This window comes from Rattus norvegicus, chromosome 2 (genome assembly GCF_036323735.1).
Source record: "Rattus norvegicus strain BN/NHsdMcwi chromosome 2, GRCr8, whole genome shotgun sequence".
NCBI lineage: Eukaryota > Metazoa > Chordata > Mammalia > Rodentia > Muridae > Rattus > Rattus norvegicus.
In genome coordinates, this window is record NC_086020.1 from 7,093,732 (window position 1) to 7,107,293 (window position 13,562).

Consider the following 13,562-nt stretch of genomic DNA (forward strand, 5'->3'; position numbering starts at 1 on the left):
AACCATACCTGAGCTATAGGACAACAACTAAGTTCTGAGAGCCTAGGCTGCCTCAGAACAGGGGAACCTTACATATAGCTGGAACGACAGTTGTGTACTATGTATAATGGGGGGGGGAGTTTCTATCTTCTCATCCCATCTTCAGCCCAACCTACAGTGGAGCCCAGAGCTATCCTGAAGGTTATTTATGCATGCTCTGTCGTCCCTCAATGGCTCTTCATATATCATGCTTCCTTTCTACACTTTGCATTCACAGAAAACTTCACCCTGATCACCAGGCCCACAGGGTCATCAGTTACTCCTGACAGCACAAACAGCCTGGAGTGAGAGCATGCTATCCATTTCTCATTTGCAAGTTTGTGGTTATTTCCAATTCCAGGCAATCTGACCTTTGCAGATGCAGTTGAGTTCAACATTGCCAGCACATATACTAAGTATATAATACATAAGTTTGCAAGGCCTGTGCCTGATGGGAGGGTTGGGGAGATAAATCAAAACATGGGTCCTGTCTGCGAGGAGTAGTCATGTAGAGACCACTGATAAACAAGTATCTAGAAATGTTGTAGATGTTAAAAGTTCTATAACAAAAGTATGAGTAAGGGAGAACACATGTAGAAGTAACTGATTCTTTCTGAGAGCATCATAGAAAGCATGAGAAATGCTGTTTAATTGGGTTGTCTTGATTATACAAGATTCTGCATTAGGAATTGTTCACCTAACCCAAGGCACACAAAGAATACGTGGTATGAAGTATACAGATAATCTAAATGAATAATCCAAGGTATCAGGACAGGATAAATTTTTCTCCCTAGGAGAGGAGTATTTGGGTAGAGAAGTCAGGTTTACTAAAGCCCTTACTAGCACTGAGAGGTATTGATGGGAAGGTATAAATATACCTAGTTCTTCCTGGGAAACTCTACATTCATATTCTTCTACTACACAGAACAGCTCATTACTGTTCTTGAGGCCAGCCAACACTCAAATTTGCAAGGTTCTTTCCTGGATAAAGGCAGTTGCTTTGCTGGGGGATTATTTTATCCCTTACACAGGTATGAAAAGTAACATCATCTCCTTATCTCATCTTACTTATATGAGGCATCTACAATACTAGCAATACTCAGGATTTTATACATAAGGGAAACTGTTTATAAAATGCAATTGTGCTTGAGAAACTTAATATCCCAAAATCATTTCAGCAACAAACATTCAGAGTGAAAGAATTAACACTCCATTGAACTTGTTTTTTTTAAAAAAATGGTTTATTTGTTATAAAAGGTTAAATACTAAAGCTAAAAACATATAAATTCAGGTCAGGCTATATTAAAATACATACATACCCTTTGCAAAATCTGATTAAAAGTTGCAGTAAACAGATGCTTTAAATAAAATACAGTAATTTTTGAAGACATTTTAAATCGAATTGGCTATATCAGTGTAGTATCATTTGTAAAATTACAGTTAAAAAGTTTGGCCAGTTTGGAAATCCATCTTATTTCTCCGCCTTCCACTACTCAATATGAAGCTCCATTCTGGCTTGCACAGGGGTGGGTTTCAGCTACTAGGCCAATGTTCTGTTAGAAATCTAGTCCTCTGCAGAAGGAACAGGGATGTGGTCAACAGCATACAAGGAATGCACAACAAGATGCAAGCCCAGACTAGAAGTAGCCTTAGTTCAACTACATAGTATCCTTTCTAAGTAAAATGCTTGGCCAATAGAAGCAAGAAATTGCAACAAGCATATCACTGTCTAGAAATAACCTTTGATTGGGAAACAACCCTTACAACCAGCAGTAATTTACACAAGATCATTTATAAAGATTCAAAATCTCCTATTACTTCCAACTGAGTGGATTGGAATTGTTGAGTAACAATACCGAGGCCTTTGTATTCAAACATTTAAGAATTCATCTATATTCTGACTCATGGCTGTCTCAGTCACACTTTATGTTTAACATGCAAGACTACCAGTTCCAAACTCAACTCCTACTCAGGAAAAACACCCTAGTAAAATTAGTTATGATCCACCTAAATGTTAAAATAATATTTCCAAGAAAATGTTTTTTTCTCAGCTCCTATTTTTCATGTCAATATCATAAAATTTTAGAATTTTAAATGTCATTAGTACAGAGGGTGAACATAATTACTTTAGAGTATCAAAGGCCACCACTGATCTGAAAAAGCAGAGGAACTTCTGGCATCAGCTGTTCTTTCTAATGCTAAGCCACCAAATGGGATTTGCCAATGTTGATTCACTCAAGTGATTAAAATATAAAGGACAAAATTCATTTCAGTAATCTTCATTGACACAGCAAAATTAAAATAAGCTCTCTTGGGATTCTTTCCCCTTTATTCTGATAGTTTGGTATGTATAATAGGGCTTTCTGTATGGAATCCTAACACTACAGGATAAGATTATTGAATCAAATTTTTGAAAAGTTTGAAAAATATGCATACTAAAAATCACTAGAAATTAGAAAAATATATCCCATGACCATGATATTAACAAAAAAGAGTAATATGTTTTTCCATGCCGTTGAGCATCTTGCAGAATCATTTCTGCAAATATATGCTATGAGTGATACTAACTCTGCCTTCAATCCCAGACACCATTGTCTCTACATCGACAAAAAAGGATGTCTTTGATTTACATCCTTTTTTACCTTCCCAGGTGGCTTTGCTACTTCATACCAAATAGTCTATCAGTCCTTGAAAAGAACTCAATTCATGCAATTGGCATCTTATTCTTAACAGTTAAAAGAAAGGATATTTAAGTTTTTAGGCCCAAGTCTTTAGAAGACATCTTTTCCTGTGGCTTATCACTCTGTGTATTATAGTCAGGTTACTCTATCAGTCTTAACAACTTCCTGACTTTACATATTGATCAAGAAAGTATTTGCTTTTCTGGGGTACAGCTATAACTGGGGGAGTGTTTCAAAACCAACAAAAAGCATTTCAGCATTTCTTATTGCCAGGAAAGATCTTTGTGGAGGCGCATGGGCATATGTCCTTTCCCAAAGATGGGAGTCTCCACTCTGCTCTTCTGGCCAAAAGCTACTGTCCTTTCCTGGCTATCAGCAACGTTTCTGCTTCCATAGAGAGAAGGTTTGAGCAAGAAAAAAAAAACATTTTAAGCTAGGCATGGTGGCACACATCCTTTATCCCAGCAGAACTTTGTGAATTTGAGGCCAGCCTGGTCTATAAAGCAAGTTCCAGAACAGCTAGGGATGTTACACAGAGAAACCCCCTCTGAAAAAACAAAACAAAACAAACAAAAAATGAAAACAAAAAACAAAACAAAGCAAACAAAAAATGAAAAAACAAAACAAAACAAAACAAAAACAAAAACAAAAACAAAAAAAAAGGAAAAGAAAACAGTATCTCAGCATTTTTTTCTTGTTAGGAAATACACACAATTTTGGGGAACCGGTGCAAAGTGAAAACATGGGCCCTTCATCAAACATTTTTAAGAATTTAACAACTGTACTAGCAGAGCACTAAACCAAATGCCAGACCCTTCTAAGTTTGGAAGTCGATAAACTCTAGAAGGTTACACAGAGATAACTACCAGCCTACTTAGGTTTGCAGCCTGATTGACAAGCAGATGTGGGTGGATGGTACAGATGGGGCTATCATATTGATCCAAATACTCTTAATGGACTGGAAGCCAGATGACACATGACTATCAAAGACATGGGCAAATTTCTATTTCTACAATTTCATGCTGCACTGGTTAGAGCTCCTCTGAATTCCATGGTTCCGCTTGGCTTTTAAATGCTCCTTATTTTAGCAGAGCAATCACTCAGACATGATGAAATTTTTGTATTTATCCTAGATTTTTTAAATTAAATATCTTTTAACTAGGAGAGGTCTTGATGTTATTAAAGCAATAGGGAAACTTAAAGGAGACCCAATGTCCAACAGTTTTATATTCTAGATGAAGCATTAATTAAGTCTGTGGTAGCTTTTGTTCCCTTTTAAGACCACCATAGTCTTTAAAAGGTAACTAGTAAGAAGCTATATAGTGATTTTTAAAAAACATTGATTTTAGTTATAAGAATTTTACTGGAATCCAGAAGTACCCATTCTTCATAATAATAAAAAAGTGTAAGTATGCAAAAGCTCAGGTCACATGACTAAACAGCGACATTTCCGGGAGTGGATATATTTCCTGTATTCTGCCAGCTGCTTCAAGTACATGTTTGATGGCCATCTGTGCTTTTCAACAAAACTTCGTTCTTCCACTAAAGTTTTAAGAGAAAAAAAGTTAATTGCATATACTTTATTTTTTGACAAGATGAAATACCAACAATTAATTTCCTTTATGACAGAGGATCTCAGTCTCTTATATTCTGAGTCCTTCCTGTAGCCTTCCATAATCATGTAATAGAATATCAGTAAAATATCATCAGGATTTATGCTATTACACAATTTACATTGACATACTCTTCCACCAAGTAGCATTTGACTGCTATCCTTTTCTTTTCCAATAAAATTTCTGCTTTTACTTTAGATAACAAATTCATTTTTCTTTGTGGAGAACTCTACCATTCACACTAACGTCTGCTGACTCTAGTTCCCATTCAGTCATAGCCACCAGCCAATCTATTCATTCTTGGTGTTACTTCCTGTGCTCCAGAGTTTACTACAAGGTAACTTGGTGTTACTTCCCATGCATGCTCCAGTAACTTGGTGTTACTTGCTGTGCTCCAGAGTCTGCCACACTGTAACTTAGTGTGTGTTATTTCCTATGCTCCAGACTCTGCCACACAGTAACTTGGTGTGTGTTATTTCCTATGCTCCAGAGTCTGCCACACTGTAACTTGGTGTGTGTTATTTCCTATGCTCCAGAGTCTGCCACACTGTAACTTGGTGTGTGTTATTTCCTATGCTCCAGAATCTGCCACACTGTAACTTGGTGTGCGTTGCTTCCTGTGTTCCAGAGTCTGCCACACTGTAACTTGGTGTTGCTTTCTGTGCTCCAGAGTCTGCTACACTATAATGCTCCAATCAGCAACACTGTAACTTCCAGGCTTGCTCCTCCTGTCTCTCCTTAGGCTGGCTGTACACTCTGGACCCACTTTCATAGGAACCGGGGTTTCAGCCCAGGCCCTCAGCTCAAGCTTAGCTCCATCAGAGTCTGTGAATCTATGACTGGATTTGACTTTTCTAGTTTCCCATGTCCTGTAAAGTTGTCTTCATTGACTAGAGAGGCTTCTACCAAAGCTTGTCAGTCAACTTATGAATTCTACTGTTAAGGCCCCAAGCTACATCTCACCTTCTGACATACTTGGTACTTTAAACATTTAAGGGGGCCCCTCCCTTCTGTATGCACTTGCATTTCATTATGCTTAGTCAGTCTGATTTCTCCAGTCTAATTTCTAACTTCACCAGCGTGTGGATTAGCAAGGTCCTGATTACAGGATCTAAATGAGAGTAAACAAGCTGCTCCCTCAGGGAAATCAGTGGTCTCAGTTTCAAGAAAAGGCCAAAAAGACTGAAGTGGCCTTTTAAAGAAAGAACTCCAAATTGGGTGTGGTGGTGCATGCCTTTAATCCCAGCACTTTTGGGTAGAGGCAGATGGATCTAGACCAGCCTGGTCTACACAGTGAATTCCAGGGCAGCTAGGGTTATGGAATAAGACCCTGTATCAAAAGACAAACCAACTGACAAACAAAAACAAGAAAGGAAGGAAGGGAGTCAGAACTCCAGAAAAAAGTGATAGCAGATGACCTCTGGCGGCCAGTAAAAACAATTACTCTGTACAACATAACCCAATACTTAGCTAAATTAAACCAATTGTGAGAAAAAGAAACCCATCAACAGCAAGGGTCATCTTTTCCAGTGTGTTGCTGTAAGTCTTCTTAAGGCCATCCAGAGACTGCCTCACTTGGGGATCCAGCCCATATACATACAGCCACCAAATCCAGACAACATTGCTGATGCCAAGAAGTGCATGCTGACAGGAGCCTGATACAGCTGTCTCTTGAGAGGCTCTGCCAGAGCATGACAAATGCGGAGGCGAATGTTCACAGTCAACCATTGACCTGAGAACAGGGTCCCCAGTTGAGGAGTCAGAGAAAGGACTGAGGAGCCGAAGGGGTTTGCAACCCTATGAGAACAATACCAACCACTGCCTCAGGTCAATATTAGGCCAAGTACCAGCTTCCCACCTCAGGTCAAGGCTAGGCCAAGTTCCATTCTCCACCCACAGTTATCTGGAGGAGCAGGGACTTTGAAAAAAACCACAGAATGTACTGACTGATAGTCACCTGACTCTCTGGTCCCAATGTATGTCATATGCTTACTAGCCAATAGATTCAAAGGTCAATATGCTTAGCCAATTAAGTTTAAACTGCAACCTTGCTGATGTAACCTGTACCCCTAAAAAGTATAAAAACTGCTTGTTATAGCCATTCTAGTCACTCACCACAATGGGTTGACCCGAGGTGCTGGAAAAATAAACCTCTTGAGTTTGTGTCAAACTCCGTTCTTGTGTCTCACCTGGGGTGGGGGGGTGGGGGTGGTTGGAGTGAGGGGTGTCTCCATTAAGGCTCACTTCCTGCCTTACAATGGACAAACCCAAGGCTTCAGCTGCAAATGTAGCAGAGGATGGCCTTGTTGGGCACTAGTGGCAGGAGAGGCCCTTTGTCCTGCCAAGGCCCAGTGTAGGGGATGTCAGGGTGGGGAGGCAGGAAGCGGTGGGTGGAGTGGGGGAACACCCTCATAGAAGCAGCAGGAGGGGCATGGAATAGAGGGCTTATGGATGAGAAACTGGGAAAGGGGATAACATTTGAAATGTAAATAAATAAAAATATCCAATAAAAAAAAAAAGAAAAAAAATACCTAGCGAGTACAAATCTCAGTGATGAGCTACTTAGCTACTTAGTGGGGTTGGAAGGCTCACCATGGCAGGAGATCCTTTCCCATCCTAGCTTTCTGGTTTCTAAAGAACTTTACACACAAAAAATTCTCACCAGAAATTTGGGAGGCAGAGGCAGGAAGGTAAGAAGTTCAAGACCAGCCTTGGCTGTAAAGCAGAGTGTGAGCCAGCCCAAGCAACACACCCTGTTTTTAAGGAGAGAAAAATAAAAGTGAAACCATGTGCCGTGCCAAGAAGCAATGAGGAGGATTCTGGTAGTAACTTCTAAAGCTGCAGGTGAACAGTTCCATAAGTGTATGACAGGAACTTCCAAATCCCAGGCTGATGGCCAGTGGGCCAGGTAGAAGGCCACCAAGAGCAAGGCCCTTTGTGGGCAGTCATTGTCTAGCTACGAGGAAGGTACACACAGACTGTCCTCTGGAGATTTTAAATGGTATTACTCTTCAAAGACAAAATTTTAAATGGCGACCAAAAAACTAAACTTTGGAAGACCTCACTGATGCCATAGGTTTCCAGTTCATAATTACAGAATTACCATATTTCATAATTCTCTGTTATCCAGAGGACTGTTTCAACTGCTAGGGAGAATCATACCATAGATACCAAAGAAGTGACCTTTCAGACTTCTCTTAATTTCCACCCAAGGATGTAACTGACCGCATCGCAGCATCTGGGTCTTCCATAGCCCCTGAGAGCCCCTGTGTCTCTAATTTGCCCTATGCCACTGGACATTGCACATTTTATAGGCAATTCCACTAAGTAATAGCTATTGAAAACAACAGAAATGATGTGTGCAGTGTCTTTCTCCCAAGGCTCTAACTATGACTCCTAATCTCATTCTTTTACAATGGAGGTGGCCTAAGGTGGCACATTTATAGTAGCTCTAGAGCCACAATGAAGTTCAGTTAATGTCTTAAGAGAACAGCCTTCTTGTCAGTGTGCACCTTGTACCTGTGGTAAGCAGAGCAAACCGTATCTTTATGATAAGCCCAGCTTTTTTTTTTTTTTTTTTTTGTTCTTGAAAACTGTAGAGAATGAATGTTATCTGCCCTTGGCTTTGCTTTGATTATATTACACTACTGTCTTAACACCTGAGTGCCAAGCTAGGGGACAGACTGACAAAAGGTGCACGGTTTCCTTAACTGGCTAAATATAACTATCAAAAAAAAAAAAAAAAAAAGGTAAGATTCTTGGATTCCATGTTTTTGTGACAGTGTGTAGAACAGAAAGAGGCCAAAAGATTTTTCGGTCTTGTGTGTCACCACTAAGACATGATACAAAGTGGGTACTCTGAAGTGGAGGGGAACCCAGGGCTCTGGAGTCTGCTGTTTCTTTCTCTTTCCCTCCACTTACCCTGATTGGCTCTATTCCCTGTGTGGCACTCCCCAAACTCTCAGTCATCTCCATGGAGAGTTCTTTGTCCTTGACTGTTACTCCTTTTCATGAGTTGCTTACACTCCACCTTGCTTTCCTTCCTATTATGCAGTTCCAGGAAATATCACCCTTTGTTCTGAGGCTGACACTGTCCTTGAACTGGTGAACTCAAGAATCATATTGCCTCCCGTTTCCAATGTAGAGATCCTGAGCTTACACTGCCACATCTGGCTGCCTCATTTTAATCCTTATCAGTTACCTCAGAAAAGTTCCATAATACTTGGTCAAAAAGAAAACTGTTATTCCAAAACTCCTATATAGATATAGACATATAGATTCTCTAAGTATTAAAGATGACATCTTATAAGTAATAAACATTTATATTTCTATGAAGAGGAAAAAGTTCAAACATATATTGTTTAAAGTTGTTCCTAACTGAATAAAGTCTCATTTACCACAGCCAAGTGGCATGTGGGGACACTTGTACCCTTAACTCTCCTACCAGAAAACAAATTAAACATGAATAAGCACTATAAAACAATCATTAGAAAATGTTTTATGTAACCCAGGCCATGCTGCTTAGGAAACACAGGGGACTATAGCTGAAGTGTTCTCAGTTACAAGGTGGATTTAAAAGGAAGTGGGTAGCATTACATTTATGTTCTTATGTTAAAGCAATTGTTTCTATTAATTATGTCGCAAACCACAAATTAAGGGTGTAACCTTTTCTTTTCAAAGCAGAAATCAGCAACATACCTGAAAGGTCCTGGAATTCGGGCTTTTGGCTGAATATGAGGTAGTTAGTGGCAATGAAATGAAGCAGCCAGGTGGAAAGGCAGTCCGAGTGGTGAAACTGCAAGAAAGGCAAAGGGAAATGCATTCCACTTCCGTTCTGCTCAGCTTCGCAGAGACACAGGTCTGCTGTGTCTCATCTTTGGCTTCCATATTCTCAGCTCTTTACAACCACAGCCTTCCACAATACTTGTGTAAACTGCATGCATTTCCTAAAATTAGTAGGAGCACCATTCTTAACAGTTAAGTCCTAGGCAATGAAGGAGGCAGAAGCCAGTCAGGTGATGCCCAACTTTAACACTTTTAATTTTCCTAGATTCCTAACAAAGCAAGACATGTCATACCACTGAACTTGAAAACATGCTCATGGAATAAATGAATGGACGGATGAATGAATAAGGGAGAAAAGAGCTTTGGTAACTATGTCAGTTAGTATACAGACTAATCCTGCCATTTTCCTTTCAGTAATATAGGAAGAAAATTCTATTTCCTGTAATGCCAATGTTCACAGCACAGCCAACTCAAGGAACGTGGATTAGTATATGCATATTTTAAATTAAATTAAAAGAGCACCATCCCCACTCAACCACAGGCCAACCACCTTGGCCTTTTTGAGCAAGTCCACAATGTCAAGGTTCATGGAGGCCAGCTCCCTGCTGGGCATGCTCTGCAGCTGGGTGATGATGAACAGCTCACAGATGTGCTGCAGTCTGGAGACTTGGTACATCTCGGCACAGATCAGGAGGCACATGGCCTGAAAAATGCCAGCTGGTGAGAGGGAAAATGAGAGGATGGACAGTTAAGACTATTGCTTTGAGAAACAAAAAGAAAATATACACACGACAGATGGCTGGGTGTAATTGGTGTATATTTTAATCCCACTACTTGGGGGGCAGAGGCAGGTGGTTCTCCGTGAGGCTGAAGTAAGTCTGGTCTACATAGTGAGTCAGTCCAGCTAGAGCTACAGCAGCAGCAGCAGTACCATGTTTATATGAGTTCACGGTTAACCTAGGCTTCAAGAGACACTGTCTCAAAAAATCACAAATCCAAAAATTTATTCAGAGTCAAGTGTGTAAAGCTGCCACATTGCCAAGTTTGTAAAAAAAAAAAAGTGTGATAGAGTCAACCATGGTTGTAATCTCTGCCTTTCATAAGCTAAAATATGAGGATAGCAAATTTGAGATCTGCCGGAGCTACGCAGCAAGCACGATCTCAAATAAATTTATGCATGTATACACACACAGAGCTAAAACATGCTGATAGTTTTTCTTTACTGTGGTCTAGTATTCCTAAGAAGAGTCCTATTAGCACATTCCTAACTTGTACTATATTTTGTAAATAATCCATTGAAGTTTTCATAGATGGAAGAGAATCCCAGCTCTCTAGAGAAGGATATATAGAGCTAGCTAATTAAATCTATTTTTCTTCTTTCTTCCTTCCTTTTTTTTTTCAGAGTAAACAATGACGCTGTTTATTTAAAATGTTTATGCCAAGAAAAAATAGATATAAAAAAGTTGGACAATAACAGCACTAAACTAGGCACCTTCGACCGAATCCCATCCTCGTCCACTCCCTCTGTGCTACCTACGCTTTCTTGATGACCAGAAAATTTCAGAGCCCCTGGGCGGCCAGAGAGTTTCTGGTGGGAAAGCTCGGGTGAGAATTTTAGCCTAAAGGGAGGGGCTGTGGCTGGGCACAGGGCTCTCTAGCTATAAGATACTTTCTGCTCACTCACTGCAGGGCTCCAGCCAGGGGTACTGACTGCTGGCTTTAGGTTTGCTCCCTGGAAGATGAGTCTAGTTCAGCTCAGGGTTACTGTGTCCTCAATCCTCTTGGTGACCACACGACTAACTCCAGGAGACTCCCAGGGCAGAAGGAACAGACCCTGAACAGCACACACCAGACAGAGACCAGGAAAGGCTCCCGTCCCGCACGTGGCAGTGACCGGTGTCAGTGGCAGGGGTGGTGTCTAGGGTGACCTGGGCAAAGCAGGTTAGTTTTGCAGAAGCTCTGCCACTACAGAAGCTGTCTCTGTGTAACTCTGGCCTGGCTTGTGGAACAGGCTTGCCTAGAAATCCAAGAAAACTTCCTGCCTCCCACATGTGTGTATTAAAGGCTAACCTTTTCTAAATTTCATTTTTTCCTCTTCCGCCATTACCATCCTCACTGCAGGTTCTCCAACTCCTTATGTAGTCAAAAATGACCTTGAATGATTTTCTTGCCTCTACCTTTGAATGTCTCGGGTGTGTATGTCATCAGCAAACTCAGGACTTCCTGCTTGCTGTGCGAGCACACCACCATTTAAGCTACCTACATCTCCACTTCTAATCCTTCTTTCTTCACCTTACTCCTCAGCTTTGTTAGCTTGTTTTCATTATGGCAAAATAAAATGTAGTTTTAAATGTGTGTGTGTGTGTGTGTGTGTGTGTGTGTGTGTGTGTGTGTGTGTGTGTGCGCGCGCGCGCGCGCGAACATGCGTATGGTATCTGTGTTGTATGTGTGTGTGCCTTTCTCTGCCTTTATACGTTGAGACATGGTCTCTCACTACTAAGCCTGAAGCTTTTAAGTTTCAACTGGCTAGCCAATTTGCCTTGGGATTCCTTCTCTCCACCTTCCTCAGTGCTGAGCTTACAGGAGGCTGTCATGCCTACCAGTTTTTGTTCTGTTGTTATGATGTAAACACAGTTCTTATACTTGTGCAGCAAGCATTTTCCTTGAGGAGCTATCTCTAAAGCCCATCTTAAAACATCTTTAGGGCTGGAGAGATGGCTCAGCGGTTAAGAGCACCCGACTGCTCTTCCAGAGGTCATGAGTTCAATTCCCAGCAACCACCTGGTGGCTCACAACCATCTGTAAAGAGATCTGATGCCCCCTTCTGGTGTATCTGAAGACAGCTACAGTGTACTTATATATATAATAAATAAAATAAATCTTTAAAAAAAAAACATCTTTAGGGCAAGGGATATTGATGCATGGTACAATGCCTGTGTATGTGGGGGGTCAGAGGACAACTTTCAGGAGTCAGTTCTCTATGCTTGGGTCCTGGACTGCACTAGGGTAGGAAAGGTGAGCTGAAAGGACGATACATTTATTTTTCTCTGTTCTTCACCATGGATGTGATGTGAGTAGCTTCCTTAACTTTCCTAAAATCATGGATTTCCATCTGGAATTGCTAACTAAAATAAATTGCTTTTTCTCATAAGTTACTTTCTTTTGGACTATATTATTACACAGTAGAAATAAAATAAAAAAGTAAATCTATAAATTCTATCATGAGTATGTCCTTTACTAAAAATCTAAAAAATGAAAACAATTTTTTAAAAAATGACTGTGCTATTATATAATGCAGTCATCAAACCATTTGGAGATAGCACCTTGACTTGTGCTAATACAATAGTGCTCTTCCACATTCAGTTACTTTGTTTGTTTGTTTGTTTGTTTGTTTGTTTGGTTGGTTGGTTGGTTGATTTTGGCTTTTCAAAATAGGGTGTCTAGCTATCCTGGAATATAGACGAGCTGGCCTCAAACTCAGAAATTCACCTGCCTCTGCTTCCTGAGTGCTAGGATTAAAGGTGTGTGCTGCCAGGCTTGGTGCATTACTGGTATATACTTACATTTCTTACATTTCTTACATTATGTTGTAGCTATGACACCAACAACATTGCTATTTTGGCAATACTTAATATAAATAGACTAATAGTCTCCACTTTTCTTGATTAAAAAATGTTCACATGCATACACACAAATTTAAATTTTCCCAAATACCCTTTAATTCTTAAAGTGTTGTGCCCTATAGTTGCTAGTACTTTCCTAAGCATTTTTTCTGATTAGTGACCAAATTTTTTATTAAGTATTCAAATTCCCCAGTATTGAGAAAATAATAACATTTATTTCCACCAATAGCCAATGCTTTCATTTTCACCAAGCAAAAAATAGCAAGCTGATCTTTATTAATACTGGCATTAACAACTCCAATAAACAACTCAATTAAACTGCTATTAAAACACTGAACTGAGAAGATGACTGAGACAATTTACTGTAGATGGAATTTTCTCATTTGAGCTGTGTTTGAAGAGGGAGCCATCTGGTGGTCACTTGAGATAAAACACACTATTTGACTTGCTCAAAGGATTGTGCTATGAAAATCTCACAAGATCTGTTCTAGTATGTAGCTGCTACACATTATTAATTACTATTAACATTATTAATGAAAGCTTTTAGTAAGTGAATTTAGAAATAAATCCTATAGTCTACTGGGATTCTAAACATCTCAGGGAACGTTTTTAGAGATGCCAATTTTAAGGGAGTCTGACTTTGGAAGTCAGAGCAGCCTTTAAATATCCCACATTCCCAGAGCCAGAAAGACCACAGGAGTCTCAATATTAAAAGTCCTGAAAAATATATCTCAACCAGATGTGAGGACCATGTCTTATTGAAAAGGTAGTGCTCCCTAAACTCTAAAATTAGAGCGGCCACTAGGTACCCCAAATAACTGTTCCTAGGTACCTAGGGTAAT

The 13,562-nt window shown here is 40.0% G+C and overlaps 1 protein-coding gene across 2 annotated transcripts in view; it reads right to left on the reverse strand.

Moving 5' to 3' along the window:
• Positions 1–1,240: 1,240 nt before the first annotated feature.
• Rhobtb3 (Rho-related BTB domain containing 3) overlaps positions 1,241–13,562 on the reverse strand; it is a 106,536-nt gene continuing 94,214 nt past the window's right edge. The window contains exons 10-12 of one of the 2 annotated variants that reach the window (XM_063281692.1): positions 9,648–9,814; positions 9,011–9,107; positions 1,241–4,241 (exon numbers count right to left, since the gene is read on the reverse strand). In XM_063281692.1, the coding sequence (XP_063137762.1) occupies positions 4,126–4,241; positions 9,011–9,107; positions 9,648–9,814 (380 nt within the window). In that variant the 3' untranslated portion in view covers positions 1,241–4,125. The remainder of the gene's footprint in view (positions 4,242–9,010; positions 9,108–9,647; positions 9,815–13,562) is intronic. The other variant, NM_001107645.1, reaches the window with a different exon arrangement.